General features: G+C 49.4%; 1 protein-coding gene across 1 annotated transcript in view; it reads left to right on the plus strand.

Annotated features, from left to right (window-relative positions):
- The window catches only part of PLCB1 (phospholipase C beta 1), a 576,948-nt gene that overhangs the window by 284,101 nt on the left and 272,311 nt on the right, over positions 1-20,536 (plus strand). The window contains 1 exon segment of the mRNA XM_060261607.1: positions 16,567-16,707. Coding sequence (XP_060117590.1) covers positions 16,567-16,707 — 141 coding nt within the window.

Consider the following 20,536-nt stretch of genomic DNA (forward strand, 5'->3'; position numbering starts at 1 on the left):
TATCAAAAATTAAGATAAATGTCCTCATGTAGTATAGGGTACAACAGCTTGCAATTTCCTCTCAAGCATTGGGCATATTTGCAGTTTTGCTTGTAGAAAAATAAGGCATTTATAACTGTTAAATCCCACAAATGCATCAGATACTGCAGTTTTTAATGCTAAGTTATAAATGATGCATTTATGTTGTTATAGCAGTGACATTAGTTAGGGTTTGGTAGAATAGTAGGTACTGTACATATTTAAATCTTCCCAAAATACCTTCCCCCCCAAAAGGGGGAGGATTTTCCCGCCATGACTTTTTTAACATGGGTCCCATGACCCCCAGCCGGTTCTTCCTTGTTTGCCAGTAGAAAACCAGGTTGTCTTCCACCTGTAAGGTGGGGTGGGGGAGCATGAGGCTGATTGTATCCCTGCTCCCAGCTTCTTGGGAACTGTCTTCACACTGCTGTTGGTTCTCTAAAGAGCTAATTCTCGTGCAGCAAACCTGACAGATTTCAGCCTGTGGTGGGGAAGAAAAGACTCCTCAAATACCAGCAATCTTCCACCTTGGCCTGTGTCCAGGCTGATGTCTCTGTGTGCAAAGAACCCAGGAGTGAAGGAACACTGATGTAATTTTGTCAGCTGGGGAGATAATGAATTCAGTGAGTCAGTCCTCCACTTAAAATAAGGTGGATGCATGTTAACATTTTTTTAAAAAATGTAACTAGCAAAGCCGCCGTCTTCCGGCTCTGCATGGTGCCAGCATCCTGTGGCAGAGGCTCTGTGGCAGAGTTTAGTCCAGCAGCCCTGCAAAGCACGCCAAATGGGCACGGTGGGGCATCAGCTAGAAGGAAGCCTAGAAACCCACCAAAGAGAAGCAGGCGGCGTCATATTTTAAGGGCAGACTGGTGTGTTGCCTTTTCTTTGATAAACATCGTCTCAAGCAATTTCCATTGTGAGAGCTGTACTTTCCCCACAACTGTGTGTGGAGATAGAGCATCGCCCCTCGGCACGTTTGCACTCACTCTTAGTTCTGTTTCTAGATAAATTGTACCTACAGCTCTGTCTCCAGATGCATGCAGCCATGGTTGTCTCATGGGGGTGGAGAGAACTTATCTTCCTGCACAAGTTTGGCCACTTCCAATTTCGCTCTGTTTATAGAACTCCCCGTCCCCTTTTAATTCTGCTCCTGGACTGTGCTGGCGAGAGACACGTCTCACCATGAAGAACAGTGGTGGAAGATTAATATCAATCCCTGCTCAGCTGTTATGGACACAGCTGAGAATGTCCAGAGGACCCCAAGATGCCGGCAGGAAGAACAGCTGCACACTTCGCTTAACTCAATTCAGGATAGCATCTTGCTTTCGCTTTAGCTATTTTGTGTTGCTTCTTCACTGCAGAAATGCAAGGGATAAGAGAGTCTGGATTCATCCGCCAGAAACAGGGAATTCATTTCTGCAAGCCCAAGGGGCTGAACTTAGTCTAAAAAGATCTACTGGACTCAGTCATGCTCCAGTGATAACAGGGGGATCGCAAGACCTAGAAGCGCCCCCCTGTCCCCGAAGCCTGCAGACTTCCCGGTCAGCTTTTGGAGCTCCCCCTGCCTCACATACTCCCCCCGCTTCCACAGTGTTGTGGTTTTAAATGGCCTGAGTCCCACGGGGGCTGACAAAGATTCAGAGCTTTAGGGATCTGACTATTGCTGTGTGATGCATCCAGTGTTTGCTGGAGCCCCTCCGGTTCTTGGTTGCTTCAAGCACATCATGTCCGTGTTGGAAGAGAGGGCTGGACTGCCTCATGCTGGCTTTTCTCATCTCGAAGTAACACAAGAGGGGTGTTGTGGCAGGAAGGAAGGTCTGGGAAGGACATTTCTAAGCCCCGCTGTGTTCCTGTTGGTGTCACTGAGAGTGAGATGAGACCTCCACAGCAATGAGATTTGGAATTGCTATGAAAAAAAGTAACGAGTTAGGATATTTGGGAAGCATCTGTTTTAATCAGGCCAATTAGAGAGGTAGGAAGGTGACTAAGGTAATGACAGCTTTGCAGGAGCTGGCCGCTGCGTGACACACGTTGGACTGGAGGGGCCATTGGCCTGACCCAACAGGGCTTCTCTTCTGTTCTTCTGTCTGGGAAAGTGATGCTCTGTATTCTTGGTGGCATCTGGGTTTTTTGGCCACTATGTTGGACTAGATGGACCATTGGCCTGACCCAACATGGCTTCTCTTATGTTCTTCTGTGACACAGAGTGTTGGACTGGATGGGCCATTGGCCTGATCCAACAGGGCTTCTCTTATGTTCTTATGTTACACAGAGTGTTGGACTGGAGGGGCCATTGGCCTGACCCAACAGGGCTTCTCTTATGTTCTTCTGTCTGGGAAAGTGATGCTCTGTATTCTTGGTGGCACCTGGGTTTTTTGGCCACTATGTTGGACTAGATGGACCATTGGCCTGACCCAACATAGCTTCTCTTATGTCTGGGGCAGTGATACTCTGTCTTCTTGGTGCTTGGGGGGCACATTGGGAGGGCTTCTAGTGTCCTGGCCCCACTGGTGGACCTTCTGATGGCACTTGGGTGTTTTGGCCACTGTGTGACACAGAGTGTTGGATGGGCCATGGGCCTGATCCAACATGGCTTCTCTTATGTTCTTATGTATGGGGCAGTGATGCTCTGTCTTCTTGGTGCTTGGGGGGCACACTGGGAGGGCTTCTAGTGTCCTGGCCCCACTGGTGGACCTCTTGATGGCACTTGGGTTTTTTGGCCACTGTGTGACACAGAGTGTTGGACTGGATGGGCCACTGGCCTGATCCAACATGGCTTCTCTTATGTTCTTATGTCTGGGACAGTGATGCTCTGTCTTCTTGCTGCTTGGGGGGGAAGCAACAATGGGAGGGCTTCTGGAGTTCTGACCTCTCAAGTGGACCTTCTGATGGCACTTGGTTTTTTTGGCCACTGTGTGACACAGAGTGTTGGACTGGATGGGCCACTGGTCTGACCCAACATGGCTTCTCTTTTGTTCTCTCATGTTCTAGAAGCTGCTGATTTCAGAGGCTTTGCCAATGAGGAGCCAATAAGGGATCACAGCCAGTGTGGGGTCACATAGTCATGGTTTATCGTCATCACCTTGTTGACTTATGACGTAATGGAGAGGAAGGGAGGGAGACTGAAAGTCGGGGCTGAATAAGGGAACAAGCAACCATGTTTGCCGGTTGTGAAAGTTCACCTGAAAAAAAGAGAGAGACAGGCAGCAGGACTGGAGCTGGCAAGAAGCCAAATAGCTGAAGCCTCACCTCAGATAAACCATTCCTGAACCAGCTCCCTTTGTGGAGGGGGTTTGTGTATGGAAGGACGTTCAGTCAGGGGGTGGGGGGGTGCCCTTCTAGTGAAGTGACACAGCCCAGACACAAGCTGAGCATCACGCTCAGATTTTAGGAGCCATTTTGGACTCTGTCTCCTCAGTCAGGGAGGTGAGAGGAGTGTTGTTGTTCGATCAATTCTGCCTGCCTTTCGAGCCACTCAGGTGGGTCTCTCAGGAAACGCATTTGCCGTATCTTTGCAAAATAAATGTTAACAATTTGGCACATTTTACTGGATGCATTTATTTCCAACATGGATATTAATACCTCTGTCAGGTGATGTGCAAAGGATTGGTTAATCTTTTCTTGGACTGGCTTCTGATTGGAAGGGGCTGAAAACCTCACATCATGTCGCAGCAAACCAAGGATCAGAAGTGTGACAGACGTGCTTTTTCTGAGCAATATAGAAGAAGTGAATAACGTTGTGGATGTCGCAGGTGTGAGCTGCTGCTGCTTCACTCCCCCTCTTTTTAAAAAATAAATAAATGCCAGCTAATTTGGATGCTTTGGCAAGGTTAATAGAAGAGTATCCTGCCTTGCTTGGGGAGAACTCTTCCTGTGGCTTGCTGACAAGAAATGCATGTAAAAATAAATCATTGCTGGAGCTTTTAATAAACTGCCACATTGATTTTGTTTTGTGTTCTGCAAAGACAAGGCGACTCGGTTGTTAATCATGGGGGCCTGGCAGAGAGAGGCTGACTTGGCCAGCCGTCAGGGACAGAAGGACAGACGGGTCACTGTCACTACGACCAGATGGGCAAATTGTCCTATTAGGGTCTTGGTTTGCCCTTAGAGTTGGGGCTCGTGGTGTTGGCGATTCAAGGCTGCCTTCCTTCAAGAAAAGGTTTGGAACACTTTCCCTATGAAGAAAGGTTAAAACGCTTGAGGCTCTTTAGCTTGGAGAAACGTCGACTGCGGGGTGACATGATAGAGGCTCACAAAGTTATGCATGGGATGGAGAAGGAAGAGAAAGAAGTACTTTTCTCCCTTTCTCACAATGCAAGAACTCGTAGGCATTCAATGAAATTGCTGAGCAGTTGGGTTAGAACGGATAAAAGGAGGTACTTCTTCACCAAAAGGGTGATTAACATATGGAATTCACTGCCACAGGAGGTGGCGGCGGCTACAAGCATAGCCAGCTTCAAGAGGGGATTGGATAAAAACATGGAACAGAGGTCCATCAGTGGCTATTAGCCACAGTGTGTATATATATGTGTGTGTGTGTGTGTGTGTGTGTGTGTGTATATGTATATATGTATATCTGTGTATGTACATATGTGTATATATATATATATATATATACACTCACACATATATTGGCCAGAGTGTTGGACTGGATGGGCCATTGGCCTGATCCAACATGGCTTCTCTTATGTTCTTATGAGACACAGAGTGTTGGACTGGATGGGCCATTGGCCTGATCCAACATGGCTTCTCTTATGTGACACAGAGTGTTGGACTAGATGGGCCATTGGCCTGATCCAACATGGCTTCTCTTATGTTCTTATGTGACACAGAGTCTTGGACTGGAGGGGCCATTGGCCTGATCCAACATGGCTTCTCTTATGTTCTTATGTGACACAGAATGTTTGACTGGAGGGACCATTGGCCTGATCTAACATGGCTTCTCTTATGTGACACAGAGTGTTTGACTGGATGGGCCATTGGCCTGATCCAACATGGCTTCTCTTCTGTTCTTATGTGACACAGAGTGTTGGACTGGATGGGCCATTGGCCTGATCCAACAGGGCTTCTCTTCTGTTCTTCTGTGACACAGAGTGTTGGACTGGAAGGGCCATTGGCCTGATCCAACAGGGCTTCTCTTATATTCTTATGTGACACAGAGTGTTGGACTGGATGGGCCATTGGACTGATCCAACATGGCTTCTCTTCTGTTCTTATGTAACACAGAGTGTTGGACTGGATGGGCCATTGGCCTGATCCAACAGGGCTTCTCTTATGTGAAGAAAAGGTTCCTGTTTAACTCTGGATGGGAAGTCCTGTCTGTCAGGAAAGTTTGGGAATTCTACAGTATTTTGGCTACGTCTTTAGAATACGTTGTGCTTGCTGCCATGCCCAGCGTGAGGATGGGCAAAATGGTGCCAAGTACAGTGTTTATTGTTCTCTAACTGGCTTATTATATGAATGGTAATTTTGGGCAAATTGCATGCTCAGTCAATTCAATTGCCTGTTTATGTGGCAGTCTCCGGGATTTTAATGAGTTACGAAAATGAAGATGCTGGATACCAACTGTTTTATCAGTGAAGAGACATCGGTGCGTCAGCTTCCTCCTTCTGTAGTTCAGCACTCGAGGGCCTCTTTCTAATCTGTGTATTGCGGAAAAACTGTGTCCGCTGGACTAATGAACTGGAACCCGCACTCTGTGCTGTGCGTGAAAAGGATGGTGGGGAGGGAAGTGTTCCAGTGTTCTGCTGAAAGAGGCCTGTACATAAAGCAAAGGGATGAGATGATGCATTCCATACAAAGGGGTTTTGTTGGTGGGGGGACGTGAAGTGCAAGTGGTGTGTGTGTGTTAGCTGAGGCTGGCTATTAGCAGCCATGGAGTTACCCTTGTGCACCTTTACTGGCACCATTTTATGTTTTCCCTCACTGCATCCTAGTTCCTCAAGGGGAGGGGGAGTTGTAATCAACCACTTTAGCTGTGTAAGAGATGGGAAGAGAAGGACCCTTCCTCGATCAGCTGCTTAGGAAACTCCCTGGTGCTCTGCCTTTTGCAGCCCCACAGTGTGAGGGGCAGACAGTGAACCTGCGGCATCTGTCAACTCTGGGACTGTCTTCCATCTAAGCAGACCTCCAGGTTTCAAAGAAGGTTGACTTTATTGATAGGCAGGAAACAGTAGCAGAACAATCGACTGGGGGGTGACCATATCTTTATATTCTTTTTAGGGCTGTGATTGTTCCTGCCAAATATAACAGCAAAAAGCCCATGTAAAGCAAAACAAATTAGTTCCCACCAAACTCTCTCCCCTCCCAGACAATGTGTAGTCCAAGTGGGCTCTGGAAGGTGATAAGGCGGGAAGAAGAAGAAGATGATGATATTGGATTTACATCCCGCCCTCCACTTTGAGTCTCAGAGCAGCTCACAATCTCCTTTCCCTTCCTCCCCCACAGCAGACACCCTGTGAGGTGGGTGGGGCTGAGAAAGCTCTCCCAGAAGCTGCCTTTTCAAGGACATCTCTGCCGGAGCTATGGCTGACCCAAGGCCATTCCAGCAGCTGCAGGTGGAGGAGGAGGAGGGAGTGGGGAATCAAACCTGGTTCTCCCAGATAAGAGTGCACCCATAACCACTACACCAAACTGGCTCTGAGACACTGGCTCCAATCTCCTTCACAAGCCAGAAATGGATAATTACAACCATTGCACAGAAATAGCAAAGCAGATACTGCTAGGGTTTAGATATACGATTAGCAGAGTAACGTGGAGAGAACCACAAATAACAGCCAGGCACACGGTTTAGCTTAAGAATAAAAGTAGTTTACTTTACTAATGAGGAAAGGGATGACTGGGATTTCTAGAAAACAAGAAAGGATTCAATATCCTATCTAGCTTCTAAGCTACATCTCGACTCTCTCAAGTCTTAACTTCAACAGCATGGAGATCTAAGGGCTTAACACAAAGGGCAATAAAAGTGACCAAACGCTTTCCCCTAGACCACCACCCAAATATATGCATTAGCCTTTTAGGGCTCTCCCTCAATGGTCACTATGCATATTGACACCCAGCCTTGGTGAGAAGTACGTGCAAACATTCTCATTGGCTCCACCAGTCTCACTGGCTAAACATCAGCATGCATATGCAAGCACTTAATTAACTCATGACAACAGGAAGTGAAAATGCATCAAAACCCCAACAGCTACACTGTTCACTCTTCCCCCTATTCCCAGAGCAAAGGTGCAACATAGAACAAGCCAGCAGACATAGTCCACAGATGGCCAGGGCTCCTGACAGCATCACAGAAGGGGGGTGGGGGTGGGGGCATGTCGCTTGGCTGCCTCAGCCACACCTCTTGCCCTGATGTCCTGAAAGAGAGCCATTTCTTTGCTCTTACAGTGCAGGACCTGGAGACAGGGAGAATCCACTGGCTTTCCTTGGCAGCTGAATAGGGATGTTTCTTATAGGGCAACTTCTGCTCCTCTTTCCTTGTTGGTGGCCTTCTGTCTCCAAGGGTACTGAGTTGGGGGGGGGGGGGGTGGATTTAGTTCCGCTACCAAAAAAGCCCAGCAGAGCTACTCTGTGCCTTCCCCAGCATGCCTGCCACAGCGGGTATGCTGGGGAAGGCTGAAGCCATCAGGGAGGCCATTAAAGATGCCGTCCTGCACCCGGAGCCCTGCCCTGTCTGGGTGGAGCTCTGTTCCAGTGCACTCCTCCTCCCCCCCCCCCCACAACTGACACCCTGTGAGGTAGATGAAGATATTGGATTTGTATCCCGCCCTCCACTCTGAAGAGTCTCAGAGCGGCTCAAAATCTCCTTTCCCTTCCTCCCCCACAACAGACACCCTGTGAGGTAGATGAAGATATTGGATTTATATCCCGCCCTCCACTCCAAAGAGTCTCAGAGCGGCTCACAATCTCCTTTCCCTTCCTCCCCCACCCCCACAACAGACACCCTGTGAGGTAGATGAAGATATTGGATTTATATCCCGCCCTCCACTCTGAAGAGTCTCAGAGCGGCTCAAAATCTCCTTTCCCTTCCTCCCCCACAACAGACACTCTGTAAGGTAGATGAAGATATTGGATTTATATCCCGCCCTCCACTCTGAAGAGTCTCAGAGCGGCTCAAAATCTCCTTTCCCTTCCTCCCCCACAACAGACACTCTGTAAGGTAGATGAAGATATTGGATTTATATCCCGCCCTCCACTCTGAAGAGTCTCAGAGCGGCTCACAATCTCCTTTCCCTTCCTCCCCCACAACAGACACTCTGTAAGGTAGATGAAGATATTGGATTTATATCCCGCCCTCCACTCCGAAGAGTCTCAGAGCGGCTCACCATCTCCTTTACCTTTCTCCCCCACAACAGACACCCTGTGAGGTAGATGAAGATATTGGATTTGTATCCCGCCCTCCACTCTGAAGAGTCTCAGAGCGGCTCAAAATCTCCTTTCCCTTCCTCCCCCACAACAGACACCCTGAGAGGTAGATGAAGATATTGGATTTATATCCCGCCCTCCACTCCGAAGAGTCCCAGAGCGGCTCACAATCTCCTTTTCCTTCCTCCCCCACAACAGACACCCTGTGAGGTAGATGAAGATATTGGATTTATATCCCGCCCTCCACTCCGAAGAGTCCCAGAGCGGCTCACAATCTCCTTTTCCTTCCTCCCCCACAACAGACACCCTGTGAGGTAGATGAAGATATTGGATTTGTATCCCGCCCTCCACTCTGAAGAGCCTCAGAGCGGCTCAAAATCTCCTTTCCCTTCCTCCCCCACAACAGACACCCTGTGAGGTAGATGAAGATATTGGATTTATATCCCGCCCTCCACTCCAAAGAGTCTCAGAGCGGCTCACAATCTCCTTTCCCTTCCTCCCCCACAACAGACACTCTGTAAGGTAGATGAAGATATTGGATTTATATCCCGCCCTCCACTCTGAAGAGTCTCAGAGCGGCTCAAAATCTCCTTTCCCTTCCTCCCCCACAACAGACACTCTGTAAGGTAGATGAAGATATTGGATTTATATCCCGCCCTCCACTCTGAAGAGTCTCAGAGCGGCTCACAATCTCCTTTCCCTTCCTCCCCCACAACAGACACTCTGTAAGGTAGATGAAGATATTGGATTTGTATCCCGCCCTCCACTCTGAAGAGTCTCAGAGCGGCTCAAAATCTCCTTTCCCTTCCTCCCCCACAACAGACACCCTGAGAGGTAGATGAAGATATTGGATTTATATCCCGCCCTCCACTCCGAAGAGTCCCAGAGCGGCTCACAATCTCCTTTTCCTTCCTCCCCCACAACAGACACCCTGTGAGGTAGATGAAGATATTGGATTTATATCCCGCCCTCCACTCCGAAGAGTCCCAGAGCGGCTCACAATCTCCTTTTCCTTCCTCCCCCACAACAGACACCCTGTGAGGTAGATGAAGATATTGGATTTGTATCCCGCCCTCCACTCTGAAGAGCCTCAGAGTGTCTCACAATCTCCTTTACCTCCTTCCCCTCACAACAGACACCCTGTGAGGTAGATGAAGATATTGGATATATATCCTGCCCTCCGCTCTGAAGAGCCTCAGAGTGGCTCACAATCTCCTTTACCTTCCTCCCCCACAACAGACACCCTGTGAGGTAGATGAAGATATTGGATTTGTATCCCGCCCTCCACTCCAAAGAGTCTCAGAGCAGCTCACAATCTCCTTTCCCTTCCTCCCCCACAACAGACACCCTGTGAAGTAGATGAAGATATTGGATTTATATCCCGCCCTCCACTCCAAAGAGCCTCAGAGCGACTCACAGTCTGCTTTCCCTTCCTCCCCCACAACAGACACCCTGTGAGGTAGATGAAGATATTGGATTTATATCCCGCCCTCCACTCCGAAGAGTCTCAGAGCGGCTCACAATCTCCTTTACCTTCCTCCCCCACAACAGACACCCTGTGAGGTAGATAAAGATTTTGGATTTATATCCCACCCTCCACTCCGAAGAGTCTCAGAACGGCTCACAATCTCCTTTCCCTTCCTCCCCCACAACAGACACTCTGTGAGGTAGATGAAGATATTGGATTTATATCCCGCCCTCCACTCCGAAGAGTCTCAGAGCGGCTCACAATCTCCTTTACCTTCCTCCCCCACAACAGACACCCTGTGAGGTAGATAAAGATATTGGATTTATATCCCACCCTCCACTCCGAAGAGTCTCAGAACGGCTCACAATCTCCTTTACCTTCCTCCCCCACAACAGACACCCTGTGAGGTAGATGAAGATATTGGATTTATATCCCGCCCTCCACTCCAAGAGCCTCAGAGCGACTCATAATCTCCTTTACCTTCCTCCCCCCCCCACAACAGACACCCTGTGAGGTAGATGAAGATATTGGATTTATATCCTACCCTCCACTCCGAAGAGTCTCAGAGCCGCTCACAATCTCCTTTCCCTTCCCCCCACAACAGACACCCTGTGAGGTAGATGAAGATATTGGATTTATATCCCGCCCTCCACTCCGAAGAGTCTCAGAGCGGCTCACTATCTCCTTTCCCTTCCCCCCACAACAGACACCCTGTGAAGTAGATGAAGATACTGGATTTATATCCCGCCCTCCACTCCAAAGAGCCTCAGAGCGGCTCACAATCTCCTTTCCCTTCCTCCCCGCCAACAGACACCCTGTGAGGTAGATGAAGATATTGGATTTATATCCCGCCCTCCACTCCACAATCTTCTTTATCTTCCCCCCACCCACAACAGACACCCTGTGAAGTGGGTGGGGCTGGAGAGGGCTTTCACAGCAGCTGCCCTTTCAAGGACAACCTCTGCCAGAGCTATGGCTGACCCAAGGCCATTCCAGAGGTGCAAGTGGAGGAGTGGAGCATCAAACCCGGTTCTCCCAGATAAGAGTTCGCACACTTAACCACTACATCAAACTGGCTCTTTCAACCACTCTTTCAAGGACAACCTCTGCCAGAGCTATGGCTGACCCAAGGCCATTCCAGCAGGTGCAAGTGGAGGAGTGGGGCATCAAACCCGGTTCTCCCAGATAAGAGTCCGCACACTTAACCACTACACCAAACTGGCTCTCCAGTTTGAGGCTGAGAGAGCTCTCCCAAAGCTGCTCTGGAGCAGAACAGCCTTGAGAGAACTTGTGGTTGGCCTGAGGCCAATCCAGGAGCTGCAAGTGAAGGAGTGGGGCATCAAACCCGGTTCTCCCAGATAAGAGTCCGCACACTTAACCACTACACCAAACTGGCTCTCCAGTTTGAGCCTGAGAGAGCTCCCCCAAAGCTGCTCTGGAGCAGAACAGCCTTGAGAGTCCTTGTGGTTGGCCTGAGGCCAATCCAGGAGCTGCAAGTGCAGGAGTGGGGAATCAAACCCGGTTCTCCCAGATAAGAGAGCTATGGCTGACCCAAGGCCATTCCAGCAGCTGCAGGTGGAGGAGTGGGGAATCAAACCCGGTTCTCCCAGATAAGAGAGCTATGGCTGACCCAAGGCCATTCCAGCAGCTGCAAGTGGAGGAATGGGGAATCAAACCCGGTTCTCCCAGATAAGAGAGCTCTGGCTGACCCAAGGCCATTCCAGCAGCTGGTGCAGGTGGAGGAGTGGGGAATCAAACCCGGTTCTCCCAGATAAGAGAGCTATGCCTGACCCAAGGCCATTCCAGCAGCTGCAAGTGGAGGAGTGGGGAATCAAACCCAGTTCTCCCAGATAAGAGAGCTCTGGCTGACCCAAGGCCATTCCAGCAGCTGCAGGTGGAGGAGTGGGGAATCAAACCCGGTTCTCTCAGATAAGAGAGCTATGGCTGACCCAAGGCCATTCCAGCAGCTGGTGCAGGTGGAGGAGTGGGGAATCAAACCCGGTTCTCCCAGATAAGAGAGCTATGCCTGACCCAAGGCCATTCCAGCAGCTGCAAGTGGAGGAGTGGGGAATCAAACCCGGTTCTCTCAGATAAGAGAGCTATGGCTGACCCAAGGCCATTCCAGCAGCTGCAAGTGGAGGAGTGGGGAATCAAACCCAGTTCTCCCAGATAAGAGAGCTCTGGCTGACCCAAGGCCATTCCAGCAGCTGCAAGTGGAGGAGTGGGGAATCAAACCCGGTTCTCCCAGATAAGAGAGCTCTGGCTGACCCAAGGCCATTCCAGCAGCTGCAAGTGAAGGAGTGGGGGATCAAACCCGGTTCTCCCAGATAAGAGAGCTCTGGCTGACCCAAGGCCATTCCAGCAGCTGCAAGTGAAGGAGTGGGGGATCAAACCCGGTTCTCCCAGATAAGAGAGCTATGACTGACCCAAGGCCATTCCAGCTGGTGGAAGTGGGGAATCAAACCCGGTTCTCCCAGATAAGAGAGCTATGGCTGACCCAAGGCCATTCCAGCAGATGCAAGTGGAGGAGTGGGGAATTAAACCTGGTTCTCCCAGATAAGAGAGCTATGGCTGACCCAAGGCCATTCCAGCAGGTGCAAGTGGAGGAGTGGGGAATCAAACCCGGTTCTCCCAGATAAGAGAGCTCTGGCTGACCCAAGGCCATTCCAGCAGCTGCAAGTGGAGGAATGGGGAATCAAACCCGGTTCTCCCAGATAAGAGAGCTATGCCTGACCCAAGGCCATTCCAGCAGGTGCAAGTGGAGGAGTGGGGAATTAAACCTGGTTCTCCCAGATAAGAGAGCTATGGCTGACCCAAGGCCATTCCAGCAGGTGCAAGTGGAGGAGTGGGGAATCAAACCCGGTTCTCCCAGATAAGAGAGCTCTGGCTGACCCAAGGCCATTCCAGCAGCTGCAGGTGGAGGAGTGGGGAATCAAACCCGGTTCTCCCAGGTAAGAGTCTGCACACTGAACCACTGCACCAAACTGGCTCTCCAGAAGATTGCACATCAGTAATATTTGGTGACTTGCATCGTTAGGGTGTTTTGTTTCACGGTATCAAAGGAAAAGACTGATAGCTCATAAGGATGTAATACGTAGGTAGACAGTTATTTCCTGCCAAATTGACATTAAACTAATTGAAATGTATTAGGAAAATAGCAATTCAGGACTTGCCGGTTTGAGCCACCCTTGGGTAAACCTTTCAGTTAGGCAGAAGAAGACGTCGAAAGCCAGCAGGTGTCCAAATATTTGACAGGCTTCATATTCCAGCCTTTGAGCAGTCATTCGCTGGTCAGAGTATTGCATAGTCTCGGGATGGGCATGAAGAGCCAGCCCAGGGGCCACGATCCCAGGGTGCGCAGGCAGCCTCAAAGGGCTCCACGCATCTTTGCAAGCCCCCTGTGACCTCCTTGGACGGCCAGCCAATCAGAAGGCTGGCTGAGCTGCTCACGGATGGGCTATGGCAGGTGGGCTTGTGAAGGGGGGTTGTTTCCCCTCCCCTCGTTTTTCGTGGCTTTTGCACGTGCAGTTCCCGGTTTGCTGACCAGGGTTCCCTCTAGGCTTAGTTAGCGTGAGCCAGCTCACAGATTTTTAGCCTCCAGCCCACAGATTTTTGTCTTAGCTCAGGAAAATTGACCCCAGAGCACAATAATTCACAACTTTAATACCAGTAGCTCACAATGTAGAATTGTTGCTCACAAGACTCTGCAGTTTAGAGGAAACATCATTGCCGATGTATGCTTTGGTTTGTTCCACTTCGTTTCTGCTTCCTCCTCACAAGTAGGTAGGTGGTTTGGGCAGAAGTCTTGACCCACCTGGGCCTGATGCCTTCCTCCCACTTGGGGTTCCCTTAAGGGCCCTGGGGGCAAGGTCAGAGGCAGAGGGAGGGAGGCATGCCCAGCTCGGGGGCTGGCACGCTCTCCTCTCTCCCCTAGGTGGCAAGAGGGCACACGCATGGGCCTGTTCCCAGGGCTTCCTCTTGGGTTGCCATTCCAGGGTCTCTCCTCTGTGGGTGGGTTCAGGGGCTGGCTGCGCAATTTTGGGGGCAGGCAGGTTGCCTGATACCTCTGTCCACTGCCCCACACCAAACCAAACCTCTCCGGCTGTACCCCATAAAGTTGCGACCTGTTCTACTGCACAAAAGTTGTTGTCTCCTTTGTTTGGCTTCCAGCTGTCCCTTCTCCATTGGGGTCACCTTCTGACTTCCCTAAAGAGCTGGCATTTCAACCCAGTTCAGAGAAAGGAAGATGCTTGCAAATGTCAATTAATCACTAAACGTCAGGAATATCTGCCAATTAGTCACCATCCTTTTAACCATTCAGTTGACCAAATTTAAATTCATTTGAAAATCTCATTAAAGGGGTCTTGCTGCATACTGAAATATGTAGAAAATCATATGTGCTCCAGCACTCAGCTAGGAGAAAAGACCTTGTTTAATGCTTTCAGTTAATCCCTCTTATGCAAACACATCAGGTTAAGTGGCGTTAGAAACAGGGTTTCTTCCTCTCAGTTTTCCCAGTAAGTATTTGCCCTCACTTGTTTCACAGCGACAGTTTTCTGTCTGGTGCTAAACCTGTTTGCATTTTGGTAACATTGCAAATAGATGCTTCTGTCAAATTTCCTTGAGTGAATGGAGATTTAGTTTGGGCAGAAGGGGGAGAAATTAAGATTCTGTTTCTTTCAAAACTGAGTGGATGTCATGTCCTTTCCTGTCCCGCACCAGACCATGTCAGTGTTTTGCATGCCTCGTTGCCAGATCGATAAACCACATGGAAATGGGTGGGGTTTTTGAGTGGCAACTTGATCCCTCCACCTTTGTGCCATCTAGGAGTCAATCCTTCTGTGCTCCTCATGACTCAGCTCAATTATTTTCTCTTTGAAGCTTGTGAATTTGGAAAGAGGAATCCCCTCGGATTAGAGAGGCCCTTCCATCCCCTGGCCCCTCTTCAGCCTTATCAAAGTAAGACCCCCCTCCTTCCCCCCCCCAACCTACAAAGACAGGGCAGAAGGCCATAGAGACATGGAGGAATTCCTAGAGTGTCACTATGGAGGCCATTTTCTGGCCATTTTTTTCTCTGTCTCCTCAGCTTCCTGAGGGTAGCGGATTGGGGCATGGAGAGTTTTACCCGCTGTGGGTGATCCAATGGGAAGCTGACAGAAATGTGAAGTCTGCCTTCCCCTGGTGTAGGGACGGTCTTTCACGTTTTGCTTTGTGGGTTTTAAATTTTATTTGAAAATATGGTCAAAGGAGGGAAGGATAAAATGCCAGCATAAGAGTAGCTGCAAGGCAGTAAGAGCAATTGCTTGAATTCTTACTTTTGAGGGAGAGAAAGTGTGTTTCCAAGGTGGTGAAAGGGCTGTTGCTTTGGACTGGATCGCTGGTAGTAAGAATTCCCTGTTCATGGAAAACTGGCATAACATACAAAGGGCTAGGCGAGGGCTTTTCTCATTTTTGTGTTAATTATATTTCTTTGCATTTGTAGGGATATTTTTTTAATTGGAGGAACATTATGATCCTTTCTCCTGCAGTCTGAGGTGGTTAGTTTGGCCAGTTTGGTGTAGTGGTTAAGTGTGCGGACCCCAGTCTGAGAGAATCGGGTTTGATTCCCCACTCCTCCACCTACTGGAGTGACCTTGGGTTAGTCACAAGTTCTCTCAGAGCTCTTCTCCTCGAGAGTGTCAAGCATGCGGTTTAGGTTTGATACAAAACTATGTTTATTGATAGACCGATACTAACAGATTCTTGAGAGTGATGCTAAAGATACATTGATACAATACTTTTAAGGCATACTCCAAAAGGATTCCAAAAGGTGGGGGCGAGGGATGCACTCTCACACATAAACTATCATAAATGTCTGCATTCTCATAGCGTTATCAGGACTCCATCCTTGCTTTCCCCAGATGTGCCACACTCCCTAACAGGAATGTATGGCAAGGTGCCGATTACTCTTTCTCAAGTTAGTTTCGTTTCTCTCTACTTCTACTTCGCAAGCAATAAAGCAAGAAGGGGGAGGGGGAAAGAATAACAGAGTCAATAGACATTGGTCCTCCATGAGCCCTGAGCCACTTGTTGGGAAGGGCGGGATAGAAGTCATAAAATAAATAAATAAATAAATAAATGAATGAATGATATTTCACAGGCCAGCTTTATGGAGGACCCTAAAACAATCAATTACTAGTGAAATTCTACCATGCTTGACAAAGAGAAGTTTCTGTCAGAGCTCTCTCAGCCCCACCTACCTCACAGGGTGTCTGTTGTAGGGAGGAGAAGGGAAAGGAGATTGGAAGCCTCTCTGAGATGCCTTCAGGTAGTGAAGGGCAGGGTAGAAATCCAATGTCGTCATCCTCCTTCTCCTCCTCCTCTTCTTCTTCTTCTCCTTCAGTCCCCACACTACCCATGTGAAAACTCACACAGAGCCTTTCATGGTACGGGTCATGTGGACATCTGAGTTAATTCCATTGCACTTTCCTTAGAGCACTTAAAAAATTATACACAGTTTTGCATGTGAAAGTGTCATGGCGTTTATGGGTTCTCTGAAAGCGTCATTGGAATGGAACTTGGCGGTTGTGACCAGAACAGAATGCTCCTGACCCCAGAGGAAGCAGTTTGAACATCATACTGAATTATGCAGGCATGAAAATATGGTACGCGGACTTTCTTTGTCTCTTTAAGTAGAGGCAGACGCTTTAATGATCTTGCTCATTTTTGCCTTTCAGGATCCGAAATTACGTGAACATCTGGACACAGGGAACGTCGGAGGAAGGCTGGAGAACCGCATGCTCACAATCGTGTATGGCCCCGACCTGGTCAATATCTCGTACTTGAATTTAGTGGCAGCTCAGGAAGACATTGCCAAGGTAGGGTGGCACAGCCAAAATTTGTGCGTGATTAAAACTTGAGGAATGGGCCAATTAAATCCTGCTTTCAGATGAAATAAGACTGTGCTAAGGAGTTGTTTAGGAACAAGGAGGTTACGACTGATGAACGCTGTCTGGTCGTAGTTTCAGGGGAATAGTGGTGCCATATGCGATAGAAACCAGGTGTTGGCAGTTTGCTTTCCGAATGTGTTACATAAAATACTGTGTTGCCTTCCAAAACATTTTTCAAAGCATGCATTAGACTTCCCGTAAAAAGGCTTTTTTTTTCCTCCAGCCATTCATCTGCTTTGTTATGAGTCTGAGACTTCCGGCCGTAACTCTGAAGGAAGCAGTCGTCATTTTAAGGCACGCTATCATTGTCTTGTCTCAGATGTGGAAATAACGAAGCAAATGGCAAAGCTTGATGACTCTGTACATGACTTGTGCATTAGGTCTTGCTCCATTGCTGGAAGCTCTTCAGGTGGTCAGTCGAATGACATGTCTGCCGTTTCTTTTGTTTGTTTGCTATTTTTGTTCTTTAAGGTCATAAGTTAGGCAAACTCTTGGTCCATTAATTGTGTGCTTCTCCCTAAGAGGCGGAGGACATCTTGGGTGTTTCCCACCGTCCAATCAGGGAGGCAGGAATCTAAAAAACTTCCCCTTCCTGTGGCTGTGGGAACCACCCTCCTTCCAGTTTATTTCCTGCCTCGACAGGGAGTAGCAGTGTCTAGGCTAGGTTCCTATCCTTTTCTTCATTGCCTATCTCCTTAAAAAAAAAAAAAAAGCTATTTTTTCTTCCCCTTTAGTTTCTTTAGTTCTTACCTTCTTATTCTCCCTTCTGATATTACCTTCAGACCTTTCTTTCCGTCTTCAGCCTTTTTCAGCTCTTCTGCCTCCCCCCCCCTTTTTTCTTCAGCGCTCAGAAGCGGCGCGGCTGCAAAGATCAAGCCGCGGCCGAGCGCACTGCAGGAGGAGGGCGAATTCGCAAACCGCAGAAGAGAGAAAAAATGACGCGCCGACCTAGAGACGCGTTCATGGAGGACAGCTCGGTTCCCGACGCCTGGCGCGAGACCGAGAGAACCGCCTCCGGAGCCGGCATGTCTTCTAAGCTTGCCTCGGCTACCGGCAACGTGCCCTGTAGGGGCGAGAAGATCAAAGACGTTCGCAGGCAGCGCTGGTCTTCCCCAACCGCTGAGGAGGCTTCCTCATCTGAGCTGTTTCCCGCTTGCGGCGGCCATCTTGGGGAGCGCAAAAACGCGCGAAATGAGGGCAGACCTCAACCCTGCAGTTCCCAAACGCAGAAACTTCCCGACGCCAACCTCCTGGCGGGAGACTTCGTTCCGGTTGGGACCCAGCCTGCTCTGGAAGCCACGCAGACCTACCAGCCCCATACGGGCTTGGGTAACGTACCCTTTATGGGACCCACCTTTTTTACTGAATTTTTTGAATCGATAAAGCAGACGGTGGGGGCAGCAGTCAGGGCATCTGACCGTAGGAGACCAAGGTCCCCCAGGTCCAGTTCCTCCTCCAGATCCCCTTCCCCAAAGAGGCCCAGAGGTAGATCCAGCCACCATAGAGCCTCTAAGAAACCTCTGCCCGGTGACCAGCTGGAGAGCGAAAGATCGATATCTGACACTCGCTCTGTTAATTCCGATGAGGGAGATCGGGAGGAGGGCGAATTTTTGTCTGATGAGGAGTTAGAGGACGTCACAGTTCCGGAACCCTCATCACGATTTTTCAAGGCAGAAGAGTTCCAACCTCTTTTAGCCAAGGTGCTGTCTGCCCTAGACTTACAAACATCTCCTGAGGAGCAGGAGTCTCCCCACCCACTAGCTAACCCCAAGAACAAACCCAAGGGAAATACTGAGTTTTTTCCCAGATTCAGATCCTCTGACAAGGTTTTCCCCTTTCCCGAGTTTTTTGAACGACAGCTAAAATCTGAGTGGGCCAAGCCTAGTACCAACAGACAGGTACCCAATTCTATCAAAAAGCTCTATGAGCTACCTACCTTCGCCAATGACATGCTTCAGGTCCCATTGGTGGACGCTCCAATCGCAGCCTTGCAGTCTCAAGGTCTGCTCGCCGAGGATGGCCATGGCTCGGTGCGTGATAATTGGGACAAGAAAATAGACCTGGCCTTGAAGAGGAGTCATGAAGCTACAGCTATGGCCATCAAGGCAGCAGCGGCCAACTCTATAGTTTCCAGAGCAGCGATCGTCTGGATAAGACGGCTAACCCAGCTATTACCTGACGCGGACAAACGGGTCCTAGAAGGTGCTAACAGACTCCTCAAGGCGTCCGAATTTTCAGCGGATGCCTCTTTGGATGCCCTCACGTTTTCCGCTAGAGCAATGGCGTCAAGCACAGTAGCAAGGAGGGGCCTATGGCTCCGGGCCTGGCCGGCAGATGTGCATTCGAAGTCCATTGTGTCAGCATACCCGTTCCAGGGAGAAAAGCTATTTGGGGACTCCCTGGACAAGATCCTGGTGGAAACACGGGATAAGAAAAAGGCCATGCCCAAGTTTCTCCGATGCCCCGACAAGAGAGGCTCCGCTTCTGGTTCCTTTCGTGCCCCCTCCAGTTTCTCTAAACCAAGGCAAGATTTCAGAAGATCTACATGGGGACAGCCCAAACAGAACTTCAGAAAGGGCTTCTCCAATTCCCGTTTTCAGAGGAGCCAGCACGAGAGGTCTGACAAATTCGAGAAGAGTCCCAAGCCCAACAAAGCATGACTGGGATTCTATCCCAGTGGGGGGCCGCCTACTACACTTCCAACAGACGTGGGCGACCTCAGGGGTCGATACTTGGACTTTGGAAATTGTTTCACGGGGTTATCCCATAGAATTCAAAAGCGCACCTCGAGATCGTTTCTTGGTGTCACCTCTTCGCTCAAATCCAGAACGAAGAAGCATCACTCTCAAAGCAATTCAACATTTACTGGACATTGCGGCGATAGAACCCGTTCCTCCATCGCAGAGATGTCAAGGCGTCTATTCCATCTTCTTCACCGTGCCCAAGAAGAACGGGGACTGGAGGGCGATTCTAGATCTAAAATTTTTAAACAGACATATCAACCTACGTCACTTCAGGATGGAGTCCATCAAATCCATCACGGAAGCCCTGCACCATCAGGACTACATGTCTTCTCTGGACCTCACAGAGGCCTATCTGCACATCCCAATCCTCCCAGCGCATCGCAAGTTTCTTCGCTTCTGCGTAGACCGGGCTCACTACCAATTCAGAGCCTTACCTTTCGGCCTGGCGACGGCACCACGGGTGTTCACCAAGGTGTTGGTGAACCTAATAGCAATCCTCAGGCAGAGAAGTATACATGTCCACCCTTACCTCGACGACCTCCTGATAAGATCTTCATCGAGGGAGAGTGCAGAGCAGGACGTTCAACAGGCCATATCCTGTCTTCAACAGCACGGGTTCCTGATCAACATTTCCAAGAGTCATTTACGGCCATCCCAGAGACTACAGCACCTGGGCATGGTCATCGATACAAACCTGAACTCCGTTTTCCTACCGGAGGACAAGATACTGAGGACCAAGACGTTGGTGCTCCAAATAGTGCGAGAACCGTCATCGCTTCTCCAGACCCTAGCAAGACTTATGGGTCTCCTTGTCTCAAATCTAGAGGCACTTCAATGGGGTCGTTTTCACACCAGGCAGTTCCAGATGTTCTTGCGGCCATTTCAGACCCAGATCATGGAGAAGTGCCCTATGTCTCTCACAGTTCCCAAGAAGGTCAAAGAGAGTCTCCTGTGGTGGACAAAGGACCACAACCTGCGTCAGGGGAGGATGTACTTCGTAGAGAACGAAATTC

Source organism: Heteronotia binoei, chromosome 1 (genome assembly GCF_032191835.1).
Source record: "Heteronotia binoei isolate CCM8104 ecotype False Entrance Well chromosome 1, APGP_CSIRO_Hbin_v1, whole genome shotgun sequence".
Classification (NCBI taxonomy): Eukaryota; Metazoa; Chordata; class Lepidosauria; order Squamata; family Gekkonidae; genus Heteronotia; species Heteronotia binoei.